We start from the raw sequence: 26,500 nt of genomic DNA on the forward strand, positions 1-26,500 counted from the left end.
TGTATAAATTGACTTATATCACATACACAAATACACACGCATACACATGTTATCAATAGTCAGGGTCCAGTTAGAAAAGCAAAAGCTAATATTCTAGGTAAATAGTCAAACAGTGGGAATTTATTAATTTATATTTAAGGATTTAAAAAAATTATTTGAAAGGCAGAGGTACAGAAAAAGAGAGAGGGAGATACAGAGACAGAGAGAGTTCTTCCATCTACTGGTTCGCTCCCCAAATGGTTGCAAAGGCTGGGGATAGACGAGGCTGACACCAGGAGCCTGGAGCTTCTCTGGAGTCTCTCACATGGTTGCAGGGATTTAAGCACTCGGGCATTCTCCTGTGCTTTCCCAGGCACCTTAGCAGGGAGCTGGATCAGAAGTGGAACAGCCATGACTTGAATTGGTGTCCATATGGGATGCGGGTGCTGCAGGCCATGGGTTAACCCACTATATCATAATGATGGCCCCAAATAATGGGAATTTAATACAAAGAACTGGACCTATAGATGATAAAAGAGTTGAGGCAAATAAAAGGAAGAACAAGCAACCTGTGCAATTTTTGTTTTGTTCTGTTTTAGAGAATATTTGTTAAAGGGCAGAGTTAGAGGAAGGAAGAGAGAGAGATTCCATTTATCCACTGGTTCATTCTCCAAACAGTCACAACAGCCCACAACTAAGCTTCTGGGTCAGGCAGAATTCCATCCAGGTCTCACAGCAGGGTGCAGAGGCTCCCGGACATGGGCCATCTTCTGCTGCTTTCCCAGGACCTAATCAGTATTGAAACATCCAGAACTTGAACTCGTGCCCACACAGGATGCCAGCATTGCAGGTGATGGTTTAACCTTCGGTACCACAATACCAGCCCCCCACGTTTATTTTTAGGTAATAGTACTCCCCCCACGTTTATTTTTAGGTAATAGTACTCCAAGGGTTGGAGAGAAAAATGTAGGATGTTCATAAAGAGCCAGAACCTAGCAGGAATTTCTTGATGTGAGCTAAAACAACAGAAAGAGGAGTTTCAGTCACTGCCAGGTATACATCCAAGCTGGGGGTGGGGAAAGTTTTGCAGGATAGAAATATAAGCTTTTCTCTCCCCTACTAAAAACAAATCTTTTTTATTGCAAAGGCAAAGCTATATAGAGAGGAGAGACAAAGGAAGACCCTCCATTTTCTATTTCACTCCCCAAATGGCCACAACAGCAGGAGTTGGGCCAGTCAACTGTGATGTTGACACTGCAGGCAGAGGCTTAACTTGCTACACCACCATGCTGGTGCCTTCTCTCTTGTTCCTAAAGCTGCTCTCCTTTGTCAGTGTTTTTCACTGCTTGATGTTATGTAAGTCACAGGGTGAGGGAATCTGGATGATGTGGGCATCTGCTACACTGAGCATACCATAGGAAAAATGGAAAGATTTGGAAAAAAAAATCATCAGATGACTACTATAGCCATCCATTTTGTGACAAAGCCTCTATTCTCATTCTTCTGTACACATCTAACTACAAATCACTGTGTTTCCACATAGAAGAATCCAATAAACTTGTGTATAGGTAATCACTTTCTTTTCCCCAAAAGGGAGAATATAAAGTACCAACTGGCACAGTATTTCTCGTCATGTCCAGGAACGCTACAGTGCCCCAGATTCTTTCCCTCAGAAGTGCATGTGTGCTGGGTACAGATTGGTGGAACGTGACCTGTGGTCTGTGATGCAGTGAGTAGAGCCATGGCCTGTAATGCTGGTATCCCATATGTGAGTGATGGAAACGCTCTATCAGATACTAAATGAAAATAAAAATTCTGATCGTGAGTTAAGGAACTATAACAAAAATAAGTTGTCATTATGTTCGGTAGACTATATGGCATTTTTTTTCACATTTTAAGAAATTTTATTTTTGATGATGTTTACGTAATTGAGGAGAATGCAAGCCCATGTGAACCACTGATTAGGGTGGGGAGGGTCGAGAATTAGGGGAAAAGTGGATGAGACCATTGTTTGCAAGTTTCTTTTCTTTCTTTCTGCATCTAGGGGAAAAGGGGAGAGAAGGGGAAGAGCCACACACAGCCTCCCAACTGCATCAGTAGCCGGGGATGGGGAACGGCCATCCATGTCATCCCAGAGTCCCCACTGTGGAGCATGCGCTGAGGGTACTGCTGAAGTGGTTTTGATAGTTCTGAAATGCAGCTGATTTGGTTGCTCCAAGGATGAGGAAATCCTTCCAAGGTTCATTGGCTGACATAGTTGACCTTGAGCCTCCATTCACCCAGATATTTGTTGTCAACGCTTGGCTGGGAGAGTTGTTCAATTTGTTCCGCCCTCCTTGCTGTTATGGTACTAGATGTCCTCTGCAGGCCCCAATGGACTGCCATATCCTCCATATGCATTTGGGCATGCCATTCACTGCACTGTGTTCTGCACCTGAGGAAGCCCAGTTCTGACACATGCACTCCATGGTCAGACCACTGATCCTGTGATTCTCCCTGTGGTTCGAGTTCTGAGTCCAGCAGTTCAGTCAGGGGAGGTCTCCAAAGAAACTTCATCTGAGGTGAGTCCAGAACTGAACCCTGTGTGTGCCAGCCAGTATGGGGTCTGGTTCAGTCTGTCACCCACATCCGCCTACACACACCCTGGTGGCTTCAGTTGCTGAATTAGTTCTGTCTCCAGCACTATCTCTTACACAACCAATGGATGCTATGGCCCAGCTCAACCTTGCTCATGACACACAGCCCTCATGTACACCAGCGGAAACTGTGGCCCAGTAGGAACAACCCCCAATAACTCCCACTAAGCTAGCTCTGGTTCCTACACATACATGATGGTGCAGCAGACTTGGTCCGGTTGGTTCCATATCCCGTTCTGCTTTTGTGCATACCAATGGGTGCTGCAGTCTAGCTCAGCTCAACCAACCTCATTATCCGGCCCACACTTATGCTGGCAGATACTACCACTTGTCCAGCCAGTGTGGGAGGTCACCCTTGGATCTCTGCCTGCTATCTGGTGGGCATGACCCATGGCCTACATGCCCATAACCTGAGGCACAGCTTCCAGTCATGTATGTAGAACATGTCTTGTGACATGACTGGAGGGTCTGAAGGGATAGATGTACCTTCTAGCCAATTACAGTGACATTGATGGGTGGGGGGACTGTCGGAAGATACCCTTCTGCCTTTCCCTTTCCTAGTTTATCTAACTTTGTGCTTGCTTTACAATAAACAGACATGCCCCACCAGTCTGTCCCTGGTGGTTCCTTCGGCCAAAGAACGTCGTCACCTCACCCCTTGGTGATCTCGGGGCCTGCTGGAAGGCAGATCCAAACCCTAGTCCTGATTCTCATGTTCTATGGAGGGAGCTGTAGCCCATCAGAGAAGACCACATGGCATCTGTACCCCACAGAAATTGCTCTCAACTCAGAGCTAGTATCCATTCTGCATTTTCTCCTAAGGACACAGTCATTCTAGTAAATGGCCACGGTTCCTCCTTCAAGGGCACATAGTCTCTTCAATCAAGAGTCTTATAGTATATCTGTAAACTAACCTAGGTGTGGGAACATAGTGACAGGTCAGTCTTAGTGTGCCATCTCAAGTCACATTTCTGCTCTCCAGTTTTTCTCTCTAGTTTTTCTAGCAATAAAGAATTCATCATCTTATTGAAACCAAATAGTCCATTTCAGTGTTTCCCCCATATGGAGTCATTTCCTAATAATGATGAAGGAAAATGTCCTCTAACTCCCATTTGCCACCAAACAGAGGAGGGTGAATAGACTGAATGGATAAATTCACTCCAAATTCCTGCCTTCCTCACCCTTTGAATTTCTTCTAAAATATGTCAGGAAAATTACACCACCTAAACTGAATTACAGGTTACCACTGGACTAAAGTTTTAGTTTAACAACCAAGAAAATGCTTAGATACAACTAACATAATAAATTCAGAACTTGAGGAAAGAGTAATTGTTTAAATAACTTCTGCTTAATTGACTATTCTATTCCATTATTTTTTATTTAACATCCTTATAATCCATTCCCTTGTGTGTTTCCTTACTATTATAAACTAACAGTAGCTTGAAATTCTTTTCATGGCCAAGCTGTCTCCTACTGGAACTGACCTAAAATACTCTCATGGGGCCATGTGGATTTTATTCTAGATATTAGATCTAATAGCAGTAAGTGTTGCCTTACAAATCAGTTGTCCTGAATGAGTTCATTAGAGCATTCCTAAGACTTGTCTCAGGCCAGCATGTTAGCTCATCCTCCTCCAAGTGCTGTATCCCATATGGATACTGGTTCATGTAATGGCTGATCTGCATCCCATCCAGCTCCATAACTAGGAAAGCAGAGGAGGATAGCCCAAATCCTTGGGACCGTGCACCTGTTTGGGAGACCCAGAAGAAGCTCCTGGCCCCTGACTTTGGATTGGCTCAGATCCAGCCATTGTGGCCATTTGGGCAGTGGGAACCAGTGAATGGAAGAGCTTTCTCATTATCCTTTCTTCTCTCTGTAAATCTTCCTTTATAATAAAAATAAATCTTTTTTTTAAAAAAAGAGTCTTGTCTCCACACAGACATTTTCAATGATAAGGGAAGTTTATGGCAATTTAAAATTTCAAGTTCTCAGGATCATCTGAATCTACCCAAATGTTTTCCCCCCATATGTTAGATTCTCAGTCTTTTTCTGATTCTTTAATTTTAACACAATAGACTTTGAGATGCTTTATACTGAACATGTATTCTAATTATGTACACCATATACTTATATGTGCACCTTGTCCTCAGTCACATGTATCTTATGTATACACACACACACACACACAAGTGGTACCATAAAAGTCAAATGGTTCTGTGTCCATGCCTTGAGCTAGATTTCAAATTTCTGGACTTACTCACATAATCTTTCTAGATCTATCAGAAGCAGCAATCCCATCCCACAGATCTTGTACTCATTACAACCATAGCGAATGAAGAGCTATTCGGTGTCTCAAAATCTTCCCTTCAATGAACACATCCTCCCAAGAAATTGTAGGTGATAAGATAATTTGAATAATTCTCACATGCCAAAGATCTCTGGTAACTGTATTCTACTTGTAGGGATTTTCATGGTAGCTCAGTTCAAACAGGTGATCAAACCAATTGCAAAATTTCATTGTGAAGGTCTGTTTCTCAGGGCTTTTGGTAGATAGTTTACATAAACTGCCAGATTTGGGGTCATTACTGTAGTAAGTGAGTTAAACCACCACTTTTAATGCCAGTATCCCCTATCAGAGTGCCAGTTTGAATTCTGGCTTCTCTACTTCCACTCCGGCACTTGCTAATGTTCCTGAGAAGGCACAAGAAGATGGTTCACGTGCTTAGAACCCTACCACCCATGTGCAGATCCTGGCTCATGATATTTGCTTGATCCAAATAGAGTGGTCACTTAGGGAGTAAACTAGTGGATGGAAGATCTTTCTCTTTCTCCTCTCTCCCTCATTCTGTGTGTCACTTTGACTTTCAAATCATTTTTTTTATTACAAAGATCTACAGAGAGGAGGAGAGACAGAGAGGAAGATCTTCTGTCCGATGGTTCACTCCCCAAGTGAGCGCAACAGCTGGTGCTGTGCCGATCCAAAGCCAGGAGCCAGGAACTTCCTCCAAGTCTCCCACACAGGTGCAGGATCCCAAAGCATTGGGCTGTCCTTGACTGCTTTCCCAGGCCACAAGCAGGGATCTGGATGGGAAGTAGAGCTGCTGGGATTAGAACCGGCGCCCATATGGGATCCCGGCGCGTTCAAGGCGAGGACCTTAGCCACTAGGCCATGCCACTGGGCCCCAACTTTCAAATCAGTTTAAAACTGACCATAATTATCCCTTCTCTGTATCCCAAGACTTCTCCATTGTCCTCAGTGGCAGTTATTCAATAGCCAGAAATGCTATGTGGATCAGTAAGCCCCCAAACAACACACCAAATGATTATAGATTCATGAAACTCCCTCACTGTGATATATGGAGCCTGGTCCAAATAAACACAATCTCACAAGGACCCACAGACTGATAAAATAAAATTAAACTGTTATTGTTTTCATCCACAATGGGTTTGAGAGGTTTGTTATGCAGAAATCTGTTAACAGATTACTCCTGGGATAGGACCTCCACCAGTTACAGTCCAATCAGGATAGCATGAGTGTTTCACATGAGGGGGTTTTAATGTGGGAACTGGTGAACAGATGACAGAACTGCTAAAAAGTTAAGTGGACTGATGAAAAAATTGAGAAGCGGCAACTAATCCTAGGGCTAGAAGGCCCACAGGAAAGCCCAAGGCCAGGGTCATCTGCGGGAACCTGAAACTACTGCAGCCATGAATGATGCAGCTGTCATGGAGGCTAGACCCACAGAGGAGACCTCGAGGGGCTGGTGCTGTGGGGTAGGCAGTAAAGCTGCCACCCACAATGCTAGCATCCCTCATAGGCACCAGTTCGTGTCCCAGCTGCTCCACTTCTGATCCAGCTCCCTGCTAATGGCCTGGGAAAGGCAGCAGAAGATGGCTAAAGTACTTGGGCCCCTGCCACTCATGTTGGAGACCCAGATGAAGCTCCTGGATCCTGGCTTCATCCTGGTCCAATGCTGGTCATTGCAACCTCCTGTGGAGTGAACCAGCCTATGGAAAAATCTCTCTCTTTTTCTCTCTATAACTCCGACTTTCAAACAAATAAATAAAAGCAAATAAAAATAAGTTTTAAAAAGGAGATCTTGACTTCAACTTTGAGATTTTTCCTTTAAGCTCTCTAGTGCTTTTCCGTTTAGCCATTCAGCACAACTATTGATGCCTGATTTAAAAACTTGATTTCATTAGATAAATTAATATATATATAATGTTTGGCACATAATTAAATGTTGCATGAGTGATAGTTACCATCATCATTGCTATCATCATTATCATTATATATTTTTATGGCAGGAACTATACTTATTCCCAAATCCTTGGGTTTAATGAAAATTTCATTCACGTGAGCCCACATACAACTTCAATTAGTTATTTACTATTATATTCCACCAGCCAGCTGGCATGTGGGTCTGGGGGCAACCGAAGCAAAAGCTAGGCTGCTGTACCTGTTAGCATGTGTGAGAGCCAAAATGGGTGTGAGCTAGCCAGGTTGGGCTGCAACACCTGCTTGCCGGGTGTGAGTCACATCAGGTTGGACAGAAGAAGTAGCCTCTGGCAAGCACAAGATCTGGGACTGGGAATAAGCCTGGTAGGAGAATTATGGGCACTTCTTTGCTAGGCTACAGCTCCTACTGATGAGCATGAGAGCTGGGACTGGGGACAAGCCAGAATGAACAGGGTGGCAGCACCTGTCAGCATGTGTGTGAGCTGGGTCTGGGGGCAGGTTGGAGTGAGCTAAGCTGCAGCTCCCATGGGTGTGCATGAGAGCCAGATGGCATGTGGAATGGGCTAGGCTAGGCTGCAGCACGAGCCAGCACATACAAAAACCATGGCTGAGAGTGGGACTGGTGGGGGTTATTGCAGCTTGCCCTAAGTTATGGCTCCCACTGGTGCACATGAGAGATGGGGTTGGGGGTGGAACTGGCGAGGCAGCTGTATCCACTGGTATGTGCACTGGCTGTTGCAGGTGACACACCAAACCTGACACTGCACTACCTGACGTTTTTTATAACTATGATAACTGATATACTATTCATATAATTTTATACTCCATTTTAGCTATCACAAGGAAGAGCAAACATGCAATATTTGTCATTTTGGGTTTGGCTTATTTCATTTAGCATGATGTTCTCCAATTGGCTCCATTTTATTGAAAATGTCAGGATTTCAATTTTTTACAGCAATATAGCACATTTTCTTTATCCAGTCATCAGCTGATGGATAATTAGGTGGTTCTATATCTTATCTGTTGTGATTTGAGCTTCTATAAACATGGCAGCACAGATTCCTCTCTCAAATACTGATTTTCTTACTTTCAGTTATATTCCCAGGATGGGATAGCTGGGTCATAAGACAGATCTATTTTTCATTTTCTAAGAGATAGGAATCTTCATATTGTTTGAATTCTGAGGAATTTCCACACTATATTGAATTCTGACGGCCCGGCGGCGTGGCCTAGTGGCTGAAGTTCTCGCCTTGAATGCACCAGGATCCCATATGGGTGCCGGTTCTAATCCTGGCAGCTCTACTTCCCATCCAGCTCCCTGCTTGTGGCCTGGGAAAGCAGTCAAGGACGGCCCAATGCTTTGGGATCCTGCACCTGTGTGGGAGACCTGGAGGAAGTTCCTGGCTCCTGGCTTCGGATCGGCACAGCACCAGCCATTGTGCTCACTTGGGGAATGAATCATTGGACGGAAGCTCTTCCTCTCTGTCTCTCCTCCTTTCTGTAGATCTGACTTTGTAATAAAAAGAAATACATCTTTTAAAAAAAAAGAATTCTAGTTTGCTTATTTGGAAAATTCTTCATTTCTGCCTTTCTCATAAATAAGGAAATTTCACTGATATAATATTTTTTGTCGGAAGTCTTTTTCTTTCAAGACCTTATATATATCATTCCACTGTCCTGATCTGTAAGATTTCTGCTGAGAAGTCTGTTGTCAGTCTGATGATTTTCCTTTATATGTGACTTGACATTTTTCTCTCATTTCTTTATAATTCTCTTCTTGTTTTTCAGTTTTTGACAAGCTGACCATAATATGCTTTGGAAAAAAAATTTGTTTTGGTTGAATTTGGTTGAAGTCGATTGAGCTTCCTATATCTGTATGTGCATATCTGTTTTAAGACTTGGGAAGAACCTGGCACAGTAGCCTAGCGGCTAAAGTCCTCATCTTGCACACGACAGGATCCCATATGGGCACCGGTTCTTATCCCAGCAGCCCCACTTCCTATCCAGCTCCCTGCTTGTGGCCTGGAAAAGCAGTCGAGGACGGCCCAAAGCCTTGGGACCCTGCACCTGTGTAGGAGACCTGAAAGAGGGTCCTGGCTCTTGGCTTCAGATCAACACAGCTCCGGCCCTTGCACTTGGGGAGTGAATCAACGGATGGAAGATCTTTCTATCTCTCCTCTTCTCTGTATATCTGACTTTCCAACAAAAATATGTTAAGAGAATACGCCTCTTCCAAACCTGCCCTACAAATTATATTTAGAGATGTTCTTCTGACAGAAAAGGAATAGCATCCAACAAAACCAAAGGCAAATGTGAAGAATATCCCAGAAAAATAACAATAGGAGGCTAAATCAATGAACAGCCCATCGCTGAATGGCAGGAACAAATTACTACCTATTTATATTAACACTGAATGTGGATGGCTTGCTCATCAACCAAAAATCATAGATTTAGTAGACTGGATTAAAAACACAAAATCCATCAGTCTTTAATAAGTATATGCCTCTGTAGGCATAGAATGGTTATAGAATACAACCTAAGAAACTAAGAGTGGCTGCTACTGGGGAATGATTAATAAGTCAGGCACTCAAGTAGAAGACTTAATGTGCATTATATCAGCTTTTCTACATTAGCATTTTCTATCCTGTGCTTGTGTGTGTGTGTGTGCAATTTACTTTTTCAATAAGAAAAAAGGAAAGTTATTTTTTAAAAGGAAGAAAAACTAGAGATGCATGTTATAATCTGAAATTAATCATCTTAGGACAGCGTGATTACATTTGATTACCTTTTTTCTTCTCTGTGCAAATTTCATAATGTGAAACTGTGTTATTTCCATAATCATGAAAATAAGTACTTCAGAAACATTTTCTGAAGGAATAGAAAGGGATTAACTCTGCCTGGAATAATTACATATCTAAAAAGATGAAAAAGAAAAGATGCTGCAGTTTTTTCTGTCCTGCATAGATACACACAAACCACAACCACCACTTGAATACTCAAGCGGTCATCCAAAGGTACAAGGAAGACATATGTCATTTTTCAATTCCATTTTCCCATGGATTTTTTGAAGACCTCTTATTTTTATATATGTTAATATTTTCATACATATTTTAATATATTTTAAAGTAGTTATAGGAAGTAAGGAAGTGTACCAAAAAAATAAGCAGAACCTTTTTTGTAATCCTCAATTGTTCGAGGGATAAAGTTCTGTGTAGCAATGAGAACTTGCTACCACATGCGGCATTATGACAGTGACTTTCTAATGCTTTCATCACCAAGAGTTTAGTGACATCATAAGTAACAGAACAGTCAAGCAGCAGAAGAGTAGCTTATAATATCTGATTTGATTTCTCTTCAAAGATCCCAAAGTATAATTCTTGGGGAACATTTGTTCTAGCACTGTTCTTCACATCACCAAGTCTAAAGGTAAAGTAGCTCTTAAAATGGGGTTGGGATGATCACAGCAAAATCATTAGGTAAGAATTATCCCTAAAACTTAGCCTTAAAAGTATATGTACTTTTAAGTAATAACAGTATTACTTAAGTATTATAGTAATAACTGACACACTAATGCATTACTGGTTTTTAAGAACATCACTGTCAGAAAATCATCTGGCTAGAGGATCAAGTCTTATTTATGTGGTCTTTCAAGCAATCTTGAATTTAAAACGTGGTCATAACAAATTGTTGGGTCACTAAAATTGTGCCTAGCTGGAAATAGTCTCAGCCCTCTCAGGATGATATTCTTTGTAGAACGTTTTAATAGGCATATCATGCAAATCACACTGATCACTATAAAATAGTGTTAGAGTCACATTGCAAAAAAAAAATTCCATGAATTAAGTAGATTGTGCGTGTGTGTGTGTGTGTGTGTGTGTGTGTGTGGTGGACATTGTGGCACAGTGGGTAAAACTGCATAGCAGGGCCTAGAATGAGTCCTAAGTGCTCTGTGCTGCTGAGCCCACTTCCTGAAAACATGGCTGGGAGGCAGCGATGGCTCAGCTGCCTGGGCCCCTGTCACCCACAGGAGAGATCTGGATGGGGTGAGTTCTGGGCGCCTGGCATCAGCCTGGATCATGCTGGCTGTTGTAGGTAGTTGGGTAGTAAACCAGGGGAAGCAAGGGCTCTTTATTTTTCTCTCTTTTCCTATCCCTTTCTCTCTGATGCGTTTCACATAAATAAATCTTTAAGTCATTTAATACACTATATCTAAAATTTCAAGAGGTAGTATAGAAAGAAAAAATTACTAATGAGAAATCTTAAATTCTTTTCTTTTTCATAACAAATCTTCAAATTTCACTGTTTAGCAGTGTTTCACATGTTCACTAGCCACCATAATCATCGTATTGGAAAGGACAGGTTTAAAATAAATTAGAGGGCCCAGCGGCGTGGCCTAGCGGCTAAAGTCCTCACCTTGAATGCCCCGGGATCCTATATGGGCACTGGTTCTAGTCCTGGCGGCTCCACTTCCCATCCAGCTCCCTGCTTGTGGCCTGGGAAAGCAGTCGAGGACGGCCCAATGCATTGGGACCCTGCACCTGTGTGGGAGAGCTGGAAGAGGTTCCTGGTTCCTGGCTTCAGATCGGCATGCACCGGCCTGTTGCGGCTCACTTGGGGAGTGAATCATCGGACGGAAGATCTTCCTCTCTGTCTCTCCTCCTCTCTGTATATCTGACTTTGTAATAAAATAAAAATAAATCTTAAAAAAAACAAATTAGATAAATATTCAAAAATTAAATGTTAGACACCTGATAGTTTTGTTTTTATTTTCATTTCTTCAAAAAAGTCTTTTTTCTTATTAGTTTCTTCAGTAACACACAGGTCATACAGTAGCATCGATTTCTTCAAGAAGGTTTTTGATTTTCATTTCTTCAGTGACACATTGGTCATTCAGTAACATACTATTTAACTTCATGTTGCTGTAAACTCTCTATTTTCCTTCCTATAGTTAATTTTGTTTTATGGCTTTTCATTTAAGGGGATATATAATGATTGTGTAATGGAGACTACTATATACAGATGTGAAGATACAATGTAGTATGCATCTCTACTTCCGAATCAAAGACGGACTCCCAATGAGACTATCAAATATATCTTGACAATAGGAAGCTGGTCTCTTTACCATTGTCCATAGCTACAATGTCAGGACACACTTAAATAACAGAATGATGGATTTACGACTATTTATGAAGGACCATACTATTGTAATAATATAGGAAAATCAATGGGGGTGGGAGGGGAAATCCCAGGCCTATGAAACTGTATCATAAATAAGTAAGTAAATAAATAATAAAAATTTTAAAAAGAAAAAATGTTAGAGACCCTTGTTTTAATCAAATACATAATTCAAAGGCAAAATCCGCTCTTGCATGACACCTATCCACAAACAAACAGATATCTAGCATCTTTAGTACAACTCAATGTGCTGGCTGGAGTCAACGTATTCATTTTAGGACTTAATGATTTAGATTCATACTTTTAGTCCCTGTTTACAATAATATACCTTTAGTAGAACTCCTAATTCTTTAGGTTGATAGTCTTACAGTCTTTGAGTAAAGTATTAGTCTTAATATCTAGGTAATGATGTGTGTGTGTGTGTGAATCAACTTTCAGGCAGCATATTCAGATATCTTCAGAACTGCCTCATTTTATTTTTTATAAAAACACAAGTGAAGTAGAAGGAGAGTTTTACTGAGTTTCCTTTATGCAATCAGGGTGGATTTTGATAAAGCAATACAAAAGAAACGTCATAGGCATTTTACACCTAAGGGAGATTTTCAGACACTTCAAACAGTTCAGGTGGCTTTCCTGACCCAAGTATGTCTTCTTTCTAAGGCTTAATGATCTAGAATCAAATTCTTGGATTGGTGTCCCAATTTCACAAATTAATCTGCTGTTTAAAAATAGCAAGGAAATAGCTTTTAGCTTAGAAAAACCTTTTTCGTCTCATTTTCTAGGAGAGAATGCATACTAAGAGAAAATTTCTATTCCTGATTTTATCTGCTCTAACACTGATGCAGATGGAACAATATTTCAGGTAAATATAAAATATTGATGAATCATTACTTTTAATGGTTGGCAGGTTTAATCTAAGATGCTAAGCTTTAGCCTCAGAATAGCAATAACACTCCCTACATTAATCAGAAATCCTCTCTTCTTTGGGAGAATAGATATATTAATAATTTCATTTAAAAAGATTTATTCATTTATTTGAAAGGCAGCGATACAGAAAGAGAGGGAAGAGGCATAATTTTCCCATCCACTGGTTCACTACCCAAATGGCCACAACAGCCAGGGCTGGGGCAGGCTGCTGTCAGGAGCCAGGAGTTTCTTTTAGAATAGGCACTTGGGTGGAAGGGGTCCAAGCACTTGGACTATCATCCACAGCTTTCCTAGCACGTTAACATGGAGCTGCATAGGAAGTGCAACATCCAGAACGTTAACTGTCACCTGTGTTGGATGCTGGCATTGCAGGTGGCAGCTTAATTCACTGTGCCACAATATCAGCTTCAAACATTCCATTTTTATTAACCTCCACCCAACAGTTATTGATGCCAGGCTCTGCTATAGGAGCTGAAAGAATCGTCGTGGTCCAGAGTTGTTTCACAGTTTTATATTCTAAGTCGAGAGAACAGACGATAATAAGATAAGCTAAGACTAAAAGGATAGTTTAATCATAAATTTTAAACTATATCAAAGATTTCTCTAATGCAAACAAAGCTAAAAGCAACCTGTTACAGAAACATGGCTACCCTGTGGAGCAAATGTATGAACCTACTAAAAAAAACCAAGATCTTATTTCCTTCACACCTCCATGGTCTTTATGACCAATGAAATGTTTCTGAGAAAATCATCTATGTTGTGTGAGTTAATGTCTTTTAAAATTAACCCTATCATTTTGGTATCAAGTTCTACATGTCATTGGTCTTCCAGGCTATATTGCACATTAATGGAAAACATTTATAACCACTTGTAAGGGTATTAATATCATCTTTTTGAAGGTAATTGAGACCAATATTAACCAAAAATGAAGACATAGACCGCAAGATAATGGCAAGCCTGTATTCATTCTGTATTCCAGAACAGTGGCATTATGCTTGGCATATATATAGTAAGCATTTAAAAAGCATATGGTCAATAAATAATTTTGAATTTTAGATTTTTTGTTATTCTAAATGAAATCAACTTTTGCTCAAATTTGAAACTAAAATATCTTTTTTCATTTATCTGAAGAATAAAGAATCACCTAGAGAAGATATACATTTGCTGGTAAGAATCTGTCCTATAAATACTCTACAAACAGTTGAGGCCACACCAGTTGGAGCCAGAGGGTTTTCATGGTGATTATATATATATATTTTATATATATATATGAAAAACAAGCCCGAGTTCCCCAGAGGGAACCAATGATAAATCTACTGTGTATCAGTTCAGAACTATTACACGCACCTGCATATATATGTGTGTGTGTCAGTTTTTATGGATGTGCGGATGTGCACATATTCAAATGTTAATCACTAAATACATTTCCTACTCACACTGGACAAGCTTTCTTTTTTTAAAAAAATGTACTTATTTATTTAAAAAGCAGAATGACAGAGAAAGAAAAGGAGAGAAGGAGGGACCGGGCTCTTCCTGGCACTGGTTCACTCTCCAAACGAGCATATCAGCCACAAGTGGACTAGGTTGGGACCAGGAACCAGAAACTGCATCCCGGCTTCTCACGGGGGGGTTACAAATACTTGGGCTGCCTTCTGCTGCCTTCCCAGGGGCATGATGAGCAGGAAGCTCGATCAGAAGAGAAACAGCTGGGACTTGAACGGGCACTCCAATACAGGATGCCAGCATCAGACGCGGGACTAATTAACCCAATGCCCTGCAATTCAGGTCCTTCAGTAAGGTTTGGACATTGGCTATAGTTCAAATACTTATACCAAGGAAAATGTTTTTCTCTAGATCATGCTGGCATCCCATTGTTGATTATATTTTTCATTCTTGTAGGATCCAAAAATCAGTGAAACTAACTCAAAAAAATGTACAGCTTTGAAATATATTTTCAGCACATTTAATCATTGAGAAATTTGGATTGTGTAAGAGCATTGGTCCAGGAGAATTCTATAACAAATGCCTTTGGTTAAAGACACCAATGAAACTATTAGAGGGAGGCACTCTTTTCTTTTTTTTTTAATTTTATTTTGGCAATCTTTGCATTGTTGGTTAGGGTAAAAACTTACAAGGGCTAAAGGGAATATTGAGGAGAAGCCCCACCCAGTCTCCCACCCACCCAAGGTCCCGGATGTAGGGCATATTCTGAGATCCTTTCGCAAGTGGTTCCGGTAATTCACCAGTTATGCATTGCTGCCAATCTCCCCACTCCAGACACGATGAGGCTGTTGAATAATCTACTGGTTGACATAATCCATCATAGAATCTCCCTTTGTCCAGTGTTTCGCTGCCAACATATAGCTGTGGTGGTTGATTGACCTGTTCTATCTTCCGTCTTATTCTTGGTTAAGGTTCTGAGTCCGCCATTTTAGTTGAGAGATCCCCAAAGAAACTTTGAGGTGTTCCCAGAACAGATTCCTATATGTACTAGTAAGTACCGGACCTGGCATAGTCCACCCCCCCGATCAGATGGTGGTTGCAATTGCTGGGTTGCTTCTGTCTTCAGCCCCGACTTCCACTGGAACCAATGGATGTTGCAGTCCATCCTGGTTCTGCTCATCCCATACTCGGCCATCACACAAACCAGTGCGAGCTGCAACCTAGTGAGAACGACCCCCCAATAACCCCACCAGGCCCACCCCTGCCCTGATTTACCAGCATGTGTAGCAGCCTGGTTCAGTCTGCCCCATATCTCATTTGGCTCTCGTAAATGTCGAAGGGTATTGGAGCTTAGTTCCATCCAACCAGCTCAACTGTCCAGCCCTCACAGATGTTGTTGAGTGCCTCTCTGTCTAGCCACCCCAGCCCCTGTCCTAGTTATTTTGTGCCCTCCCAAGGGAGTGGTAACCCAAGAGGGAGGAGCCCACTATTCCCTTCCCAGGTCACTCTCACTCCCAGATTATGTTCTCTCCAAGTGGCCCTGTGGTTGGGCTTGACAGTATTGGCCCCTAGTGCCAGCTTCTGCTATGGCTAAGCCCCGACAGCTCTCACCCCCTCTAGTTTTGTTGGCACTAGTAGGAACGGTCCGCCCATCCTGGCTCTTCCCTGATCTGGTCCACATGAGGCACACAAGTGCTGCAGCCCTGCCTAGTCTGGTCTATCCCCACCCCACCTCATGCTCTCCAGTGGGAGTAGCTGTCCAGCAAGGGAACCACCCCTTATTCTCCTGTCGAGTCTGCCCCTCCCTTCCTGATTCTCACGTGTGCTGGTTGGGTGCTGCGGTCACATCCGGCGCAGGCAGCCTCACCTTGGCGTTCTGAGTTGTGTACTGCTTTTGTCGCAACTGAACCTGGCTCACCCACACCCTGCTCTGGCGTTCGGATTTGCCAGTGGAAGACACGAGCTGTTTCAGCCTGGTCCACCCCCAACCCATGCCAAATGCATGCCAGTGGGACACCTTCTATAACCTCTTCTGGGCTGTTTCTTTCCATGCTTCCTGCGCTTATTTGTGGGATCCGTGTCCTGTCAGAGCAGTTGCTCAGGCTCCTAGAGGGAGGCACTCTTAAAGGCTTTTCTTATGTTTCATTTTGAAATAATTACAGATTTGTAGGGAGTTGCATATAGAGATCTATATGCCCTCCATTCAATTTCCCTTATGTGTCACATCTTTCATAACTATAGTGGTATTAATCAAAATCAGGAAACTGACACTGAGACAAAGGACATACTTATGTCATTGTGTCACCTTTGTAGATTGTGGAATCTCCACAGTCACTGAGATACAGAAAAGAACTATTCCATCATAGAAGTCTTGACTGAGGCCTACTTAACTTCTTCAATCTGTCTTTTGTCAAGTTTGGGAAATTTTCAAGCAATGATTTTTGAAAATACTTTTCCAGCCCCACCCTCTTTCTCTTCTTGTTTGACTCCAATTACATGAGTTTTGTATCTTTTATTACAGTCCCAAATGTTCCTGAGAGTGTTCCTTCTGGAGTTTTTGTGTAGTTGTTTTTTCTCTCATTTCTATCAAGTGATTTCTATTATTCTATTTCAAGCTCACTAATTCTTTCCTCTGTCCTTTCCATTCTTCTGTTGAGACTATGTATTAAGGTTTTAGTTTCAATTACTGCATTTTTTACTTGAAAAATTTCCTTTTGGTACTTCTATGCTTTTGGTAAGTTTCCTATGTCTTTGATGTGACTTTCACACTTTTAATTGTGTTCATAATTGCTCAACTGAAACCTTTTTAAACTGCTTTAAAATGCCTCATTGCAACTCTAACATCTGTGCCATAATTAGCATCTGCAATGTCTTTTCTCATTCAGATGATGTATTCCTGCATTCTTGGTATGATTAATGATTTTTAAATTTTGAAAAATTGAATCCTGGATATTTTAGGTATCATATGATAACATTCTAGATCTTAGTTAAATTTCTCATGTGTCCTCTGGTGCTGCTTCAGCTGGGAAATGGGATAACACTGCCTCACTACTGTCAGTAGGTGGCAAACTTTGTTTCTCCACATTGCCCCACTGATATTAAGAGAAGGGGGTTTGAGAGCTGAGGACACCTTGTTATCAATAAGTGGAGACAGGAATTCAGGTGCTCTACGTGGTCTCCACTGGCACCTCTAGGAGCTGGCCTTAATTGCTGAGTAGTGATTGAAGTTCTAAGTCACCTCTTCTACTCTCTGACTCCACATCAATGGAGAGGGACTCTTTACAGGAGGGCAGGGGTCAAAGCTGAGACTCTACTTCACCTCTGCTGGGGGGAGATGTAGAGATCATTGTTTTTCTGTGGCATCTGGCTGTGTAGACTGGTTCGCATCTAGTTTTCTCATCTTTCTCTGCTGTGCTTTTCTTGGTTCTTTATATAGAACAAGGTTTTCTTGGGGCTGTTCTGGCACTGGCATTTCTGGATTGCTGGCTTCTTTAATGCCTGTGTTGGAACACATATGGCAGAAGAATAACCCAGGAAATGTACCATGATGTCAAGTTTTAGGTCACTAAGTCCCTAACGTACTTCCTTCTTCTACCTACCTTTAAGAGTCTTGTTTTTTTACATATAACATCCAGGATTTTTAGCTATATTTAGTGGAAGAAACAGGAAAAATTAGGACTACTCCATCATTCCATAGCACAACTTGTTTGAAGTTATTCTCATTTTGCAAAATATCCCAAGTTGGTGAAAGAAAAGCTGGCTCATAACATTTTTAATTGAATAATTAGCTTTAGATTACTAAAAACAAAACAAAACCCTGAGCTGGGATCCTATCTTTCAATGAAAATCAAAGACAAAATATTTGGATTCTTACTCCAACCCACTATTCAAAGAATAAGCTACCAATGATTGGCAAATTGATTAAATCTGTATTTTTGTCTTTTTTTTCTTCCTGCTCTATTAGCTTTTTAAAAAATAGACACCCACCTCCTTCCAAAAAACTGTACTTCTCTTGCTTTTCCTATCTGGTGATGCCCTCTGTACCATACATTAATTCCCTGCACTATCACTTTGCCTTCTAATCCAATTTACAAGTTTCTCTCCAAGAGTTTTTCCCTTAACCTCAAATGTATGTTGGCTGCCTGCACTCACGTGCTCCCAGGGAGTTTTGCTTTCCCCATCAATACTTATTACTTGGTACTGCAGCTGTCTAATTAACACTGTTTTTCCACATAGTGTGTAAGCTTCCTAGAAGAACGCAGGGGCTAAACCTAAATGTTCCTTCTTGTAGAACAAGCAGCAAACTTTGCTCATCATATTACAGTCACAGGGATTTAACAAATACTTGTCAAGTGAGCAGATTATTTTTAAGTTGATTTTCTCTTTGTATTTAGGAATGATCAAGTAGAAGAACCTCACCTCTCTACCTGGTTTAACTCCAAGTAAGAACAAAACATGCTACTTACAAAATAATAACAGTAATATTGCTCAGATTGAAGGCTTATCTTTGGTTCTTCTACCATCAAAAGTTTTTCCATCATCAAAATATAGACATCTCAGGGCTATTTCTAGGGCTTAAGGTTGTTACATTGTCTATTTTATCTATTTTATCAAGAGCCATGCACCAAGGGTTGTATAACTATAGCACTCTGGTTTAACATTTCTAGTATTATCACAGGTTAAGAAAAAAACATCTTGAGAAGCAATCTGAAAATACTCTTAATGACACCTTTCTTTAAAAAAAAATTAAGTTGAAAGTCAGAGTTACAGAGAGAGAGAGACAGTGATCTTCCACCTGTTGATCTACTCCCCAGATGGCCACGATGGCCAGGTTTGGGGCAGGTCAGTTACAATGATATAGACTTTAAATTGATTCAAGCTGTTGAACTGCCCTTTAACAATTATACCATTTATTTTCTTTTTTAAAAAAGATTTATTTATTTTATTGGAAAGGCAGAGAGGAGGAGAGACAGAGAGGAAGATCTTTCCCAAGTGGCCGCAATGGCCAGTGCTGTGCCGATCTGAAGTCAGGAACCAGGAACTTCTTTCCGGGACTCCCACGTGGGTGCAAGGTCCCAATGCTTTGGACTGTCTTCAACTGCTTTCCCAGGCCACAAGCAAGGAGCTGGATGTGAAGTAGGGCTGCCGGGATTAGAACCGGAGCCCATATGGGATCCTGGCGCATTTAAGGTGAGGACCTTGACCATCACGCTGTCGCGCCAGGCCCACTATTTATTTTCTAAACTATAATAGATAAAATGTTAGTAATATTTACATGTTTTATTTATTCATTTTACATTAAATTAGAAATACCAAACATTCTATTATTGGTAAAATTGTTGCAGTATCTCAACTCACTTTGCATTTCTTTATTACAGAATTTGAATTTATTTTTCCTTTTTAAACTATTTTTTTAAGATTTACTTATTTTTTTTTTTAAGATTTTACTATTATTGGAAAGCCGGATATACAGAGAGGAGGAGAGACAGAGAGGAAGATCTTCCGTCCGATGTTTCACTCCCCAAGTGAGCCGCAAAGGACCGGTGCGCGCCGATCCGAAGCCGGGAACCAGGAACCTCCTCCGGGTCTCCCACGCGGGCACAGGGTCCCAAAGCCTTGGGCCATCCTCGACTGCTTTTCCCAGGCCACAAGCAGGGAGCTGGATGGGAAGTGGAGCTGCCGGGATTAGAACCAGCGCCTATATGGGATCCCGGGGCCTTCAAGGCAAGGACTTTTAGCCGCTAGGCCACGCCGCTGGGCCCAGATTTACTTATTTTTGTTAGAAAGGCAGATATACAGACAGAAGGAGAGACAGAGAGAATGATCTTCCATCTACCAGTTCAATCCCAAGTTGCTGGAATGGCCAGAGATGAGTGGATCTGGAGTTTGGAGCCAAGAGCTTCTCCCGGGTCTCCCACATGGTTGCAGAATGCAAAGGTTTTGCGCTATCCTCTACTGCTTTTCCAGGCCACAAGCAGGGAGCTGGATGGGAAGTGAAGCAGCCACGACACGAAATGGTGCCCATATGGGATCCTGGTGCATGCAAGGCAAGGGTTTAACCCCTGAGTCATCGTGCCAGGCCACATTTTTTGTTTCCAACTGATACAAAAATTATATCTATTTATAGGTAACATGTAATATTCTAGTACACATGTACATTTTATAATATTCAAATGCAGGGCAAATATACCTAGCTCTTCAGATACTCATCATTTCTTTATGTTGAAAATGCTCAAAACCCTTTCTATGAATTTGAAATGTATGTACACAGTACCTTATTATCTATAGGCATTCTATGGTGCAACTTAACACCGTAACTTAACATCATAGCCATCTAGCTGAAACTTAGTACCCATTAATGAACCTTTCCCATCTCTCCCTTCTTCCCCTCCCCATCTCAGGAAACTACCATTCTACTCTCAATTTCTGTAATGTCGACTATTTTTTTAAATTCCACCTATAAATGAGATTATGTAGTACTTATTTTTCTGTACCTGGGGTATGTTGCTTAACACAATAATCTCCAGGTCCAGTCACATTGCCTCAAACCAAAGTGCTGCATGCTGTTATGACTGAGTAGTATTCCACTATGTGTAAGTATCACATCTGCTTTACCATCCATCATTTATGGAAATTTAAATTGTCTCTATTTCTTGGTTATCATGATTGGTGCTACAATGAACATAAAGTGTAGTCACTTCAACAGCTTCATCTCATTTTCTTTGGATATAGACTTGGTAGTGGTGCCCTAATCCTCTGCGGCACCAGCGTCCCAAATGGGCATCAGTTCATGTCCCTGCTTCTCCACTTCTGATCCAGCTCTCTGCTTAATGGCCTGGAAAGCAATGGAAGACAGTCCAAGTCCTTGGGCCCCTGCACCCATGTGGGAGGCCTGCAAGAGGCTCCTGGTTCCTGGCTTCAGAGTAGCTCAGCTCTGGCTAGTGCAGCCATTTGGGGACTGAACCAGTGGATGGAAGACATCTCTTTCTCTGTCTCTCCTTCTCTCTGTAAATCTGCCTTTCAAATGAAAAAAAAAAAAAAAAAAAAAAGGAAAATGTCTATTTGGATCCAATCGAGCTCCTTGTTAACATCCTTGGTAAAGCAACAGAAGATGGTCCGCCCAAATGCTTGAGCTCCTGAAACCATGTGGGAGACCCATATGATGCTTCTGGCACCTGACTTCAGCCTGTTCTAGTGCTGGCCATTGTGGTCATTTGGAAAGTGAACCAGCAGATGGAAAAGCTTTTCTCTCTCTCTTTTTGCAATTTTGACTTACAAATAAATAAAATAAGTCTTAAAAATAGTACTTTCTAGAATATTGCAAGGTTTACTGCAGTTATGTAATCAAAAGCAGTGCCTGTCCCATAGTAAGTACTCAGCAATCTTATCTTATCAGTTGGTCAACAACTCCTGCAATCAGAATAAAGCAATATTAACTTTATTTCTAATTTTCAACAGAAAACGTCCTGATGTTATAACAACAACGGAATGGGATGCTCCAATCATATGGGAAGGAACTTACAAAAGACAGATTCTGGAAAAATATTATAAGAGGTTGAACATTACCATAGGTTTGGTTGTATATGCTCCTGAAAAGTAAGTGCTAATAACATTGTCCATTTTGTTTTTTGTTTGTTTTATTTTCTATCTTTGACAATGTTTACACAGTTGACCAGCATAGGAAGGGTTAAGTGTTAGGGGAAAGTGGATGAGACCAATTGTTTCCTGTATCCGGGGGAAGAAGGGAGAGAAGAGGAAAAGCTACACACAGCCTCCCAACTGCATCAGTAGCCAGGGATGGGGAACGGCCATCCATGTCATCCCAGGGTCTCCAATGTGGAGCAAGCTCTGAAGGTACTGCTGAAGTGGTTTTGATAGCTTTGAAATGCAGCCGATTTGGTTGCTCCAAGGATGATAAACTCTTTCCAAGGTCCATTGGCTGACATAGTCGACCTTGAGTCTCTATTCACCCAGATATTTGTTGTCAACGCTTGGCTGGGAGAGTTGTTCAAATAGTTCTGCCTTCTATTCTCTGTTATGGTACTAGATGTCCTCTGCAGGCCCCTATAGACTGCCATATTCCCCATGTGCATCTGGGTATGCCGTCCACTGCTCCATCTTAGCCACCGAGGCGGCCCAGTTCTGACACATGCACTTCATGGTCAGACCACTGATCCTGCAATTTTCCTGGTGATTCTAGTTCTGAGTCCAGCGGTTCAGTTGGGGAAATACCTAAAGAAACCTCATCTGAGGTGATCACAGACCTGACTCTTATGTGTCCTTAGCAGTATGGGTCCAGCTCAGTCCACCACCCACATCCGCCTGTGTACACACTGGTGCTTATTTTATTTTGGAAAAAAAAGCATGATTCTCTATAGATTTTCTGTATCTGTAGAACTGCTAAAACTAACCCTAATCATTTATAGCTGTCCTGTGTAATTATTTATAGTGACTTTTTTGCCCATCCTTGCTGAGTCCTTAACACTTGTTGAAATTCTCTTCATTAGTATCCCGTAAGTTTTCTTTTCCTTTCTCCACAACAAACTTTAATGATACTTCTCAGCTCTACAATTTTCTGCCATTTATTTCACCAGTCAATATAATGACGGCTGTAGATCGAGTTTCTCTATCCTTTTCTTCTTTGTTTTAATTAAGACAGAGCTCTCATGTGCTGGGTCACTCTCCAAATGCCCACAGTGGCCCTAACTCAGCAATGCAGAAGCCTAGAGCCAAGGACTCCCTCTAGATCTTCATTTTGAGTGACAGGGAATCAGTCACCTGAGTCATCACTTGTTGACTCCCATGATTTGCACGTTAGCAGAAAGCTAAAAGCAGGAATGGAGTTGGAAGGGCACTTGGACTTTTCTGTAGAAGATGTGGACACCTTAATCTTTGTTAGGCCAGCAGCCTATCCCTCACTATTCCATCTTTATTCTCCTCATTGCTAGCTGTGTGAGTCAGCATGTTTAAATAGCATGTTTCCTCTTGACAATTTTCAGCAAAGTAATTTTCTTCTGCTTTTATTTATTTTTCACAGATTTGCAAATCGATACCTGAAACAGTTCCTACAATCTGCTGAAAAGCACTTTATGGTTGGCTACCATGTTATTTTTTACCTTCTAATTGATGATAAAATAAACACGAAATCACTTTTTTTAAAGTTAGGTCCCCTTCGAACATTTAAAGCATGTCAAATTTACAAAGAAAAGGAAATGGATATTGATCATTTTATATTCATGAGTAACTTAAATGCATATGTTATAGATGCCATCCAGTTTGAAGTAAATTATGTCTTTATTATGGCTGTAAATCAGATCTTCAAGAGTGACTTCGGAGTAGAAACCCTGGGAAGATCCATAGCTCAACTTCACTCATGGTGGTATTTTCAAAATACTAAACATTTCCCTTATGAGAGAAGAAAAAACGCAGCATCTTTCATCCCCTACGGACAGGGAGATTTCTATTACCATAGTGCAATTTGGGGTGGCACACCCCATGAGGTTTTACACTTCACTAAAGAATATCAAAGAGGATTTTATCTTGACAACAGTGCTAAACTTAATAGTGAGTATGAAAAATACCTGAACAAATATTTTTTTGAAAACAAACCCACTAAGCTACTATCACCAGAATACAATTGGGATCCAGGTTTTAAAACCCCTCCACAAATTAAGCAAGTTAAGATAGCATGGCAACCAGAAAATAGTTAATCATTTATACAATTAGGTTTGCTGATTAACAACTGAATCACAATAATACCCCAGATGTAAAACTCATGAAATTCTGCAAATACTTAGAAACTTATAAAAGTGTACAATTTTCTAAAACATTATGTTTTTTCTTGCAATTCTGAATCATTTAATTCTACTTATACTGGATAAAGAATAAATGGATGATAACTTTTTGTGATGTTATATTATGTATTATAAATAACATATTTTATATGTATTATGCATAATTCAGAAATGATTTTGGAGTCATAAATGATTTTTTGTTAAGAAACATATCCAGACTTTAGAAAAAAATTATATGAGCAAACACACATACACACAATATCAAATAAATATGTGTAAGGAAAAATATTCATCAATTCACTTATTAGATATTTATCATGTGTACTTCTCAATTTTCTGTTACTATAATGAAATATTTGAAGATAGGCACTTTACAAACAAGAGAGGTTTAGATATAAGTTCAAGGACAGAGCCTGGCGTGGTGGCCTAGCAGCTAAATTCCTTGCCTTGAACACGCCGAGATCCCATATGGGCACCGGTTCTAATCTCAGCAGCCCCACTTCCCATCCAGCTCCTTGCTTGTGGTCTGGCAAAGCAGTCCAGGACAGCCCAAAGCCTTGGAACCCTGAACCCACGTGGGAGACCCAGAAGAAGCTCCGGGCTCCTGGCTTTGGATTGGCTCAGTTCCAGCCATTGCGGTCATTTGGGAAGTGAATCATTGGATGGAATAGCTTCCTGTCTCTCCTCCTCTCTGTATTTCTGACTTTGCAATAAAAACAGATAAATTTTTATATATAAAAAAGTTCAAGGACATGTGCTGGCATTGGTTCAGTTCTGTTAAGGAACTCACAGCAGGTGGCAATGTAAAGAGATGATTACATGCCAAGATAGAAAGCCAGAGAGAGGACAGAGGCCCATCTTGTTTTTTTAAAAACAGTTGTCGCAGGTCACACTGGAACTACATGAAGCCTTTTTGACTGCAGTGTGTTTATTAACCATAACCTCCCACTAGCCTCTACCTCTTAAAGGTTCCACCTCTCACGTCACCACACTGGGACTACACTTCCAACACATGAACCCTTAGGGACACACTCCAATTGTATCTAAATCATGAAACTATGATTTTCAGTGTTGAGATAGATATTGTTTCTGACTGATGTCAATTTTCAATCCCTCTAGCATCTGACTGAATTTACAATCATTAAAGGCACCCTAACAAATATGTAGGTACTTCAAGCAGCTCATAGAGAAGAAAAGAATTATAAGTGCTTGTTTTGATGTAATTTTTTAAAAATTCAAACATAGTTTTGTCACAATATACATTTTCCATGAACTTTTTGAAGTTTCCTTGTATCTTACTTTTGTTGTTACAAGGTAAGTTGTTGATTTCATAATTTGAAATGCAACAGAAATATTTTTTAAACAAACATATTTATTGAACTTCATGGTAAGTATATTCTTCAGGGTGCAGTCACTCAGCAATAAAACATTAAAAACGTAATTGGTCCTTATAAAGACAGTGTAGGAAGAAAAGTAGATTCTTGGGCCTAGTGCAATGGCTCAGTGGCTAAATCCTTGCCTTGCAAGCACCAGGATCCCATATTGGCACCAGTTTGTGTACCAGCTGCTCCATTTCCCATCCAGCTCCCTGCCTGCCGCCTGGGAAAGCAGTTGAGAGCAGCCCAGGGCCTTGGGACCATGCACCCATGTGGGAGGCCAGAGGAAGCTCCTGGCTCCTGGTTTTGCATCAGCTCAGCTCTGGCTCTAGCGGCCACTTGGGAAGTAAGCCAATAGATGGAAGATTTTTCTGTTTCTCCTTCCCTCTGTAAATCTGACTTCCCAAACAAACAAACAAACAAGTCTATCTTAAAAAGATTCTTCATAAATGTTTCTTTACAAAGGACTGGTGGGATTGACGCGGTGGTTCAATAGGATAATCCTACCCCTACAAATGCTGGCATCCCATATAGGTACCGGTTCGTGTCCTAGTTGCTCAACTTCTGATCCAGCTCCTTGGTTAACTGTATATCCAGCTCTACATCTAGAATACTGAAGAATTAATCATGATCCAGTTGCATTTTTCCTAGGAATGTAAGGTGATTCAAGAGCAGGGAATCAAGCAGATTCCTCATTTAAAGATTAAAGGAAAATTCTGGTATTTCTAGGTAGATGTAAAATTTTGAGCACATTTGATAAAATTTAACATCCATTTATGTTTTTTACATACTTAAAAAAAAGGATTTGTTTCTTTTTATTGGAAAGGTAGATTTACAGAGAGAAAAAGAGACAGAAAACTCTTCCACCTGCTGCCTCACTCCTTACATGGCTGCAACAGTCGGAGCTGAGCTAATATGAAGCCAGGAGCT

At 41.0% G+C, this 26,500-nt stretch overlaps 1 protein-coding gene and 1 long non-coding RNA gene across 2 annotated transcripts; both read left to right on the forward strand.

The window, feature by feature from the left end:
• Positions 1-10,083: 10,083 nt before the first annotated feature.
• Positions 10,084-14,113, forward strand: LOC131481955 (uncharacterized). The gene is made up of 3 exons (XR_009246663.1): positions 10,084-10,281; positions 12,813-12,892; positions 14,089-14,113. It is a non-coding gene; the product is annotated as an uncharacterized LOC131481955 (long non-coding RNA).
• A 5,110-nt stretch (positions 14,114-19,223) lies between these two features.
• On the forward strand, positions 19,224-24,182 carry LOC101518656 (N-acetyllactosaminide alpha-1,3-galactosyltransferase-like 1). Its single transcript, XM_058672859.1, has 3 exons — positions 19,224-19,231; positions 21,859-21,996; positions 23,438-24,182. The coding sequence occupies exons 1-3, from the start codon at positions 19,224-19,226 to the stop codon at positions 24,108-24,110; spliced, it is 819 nt and encodes a 272-aa protein (XP_058528842.1). The 3' UTR covers positions 24,111-24,182.
• Positions 24,183-26,500: the final 2,318 nt, after the last annotated feature.

This window comes from Ochotona princeps, chromosome 14 (genome assembly GCF_030435755.1).
Source record: "Ochotona princeps isolate mOchPri1 chromosome 14, mOchPri1.hap1, whole genome shotgun sequence".
In the NCBI taxonomy this organism is placed as follows: Eukaryota; Metazoa; Chordata; class Mammalia; order Lagomorpha; family Ochotonidae; genus Ochotona; species Ochotona princeps.

Coding starts and splice junctions, on each gene's coding strand:
- LOC101518656 (XM_058672859.1), top strand. Junction 21,997..23,437: donor GTTGTATATGCTCCTGAAAA/GTAAGTGCTAAT, acceptor TATTTTTCACAG/ATTTGCAAATCGATACCTGA.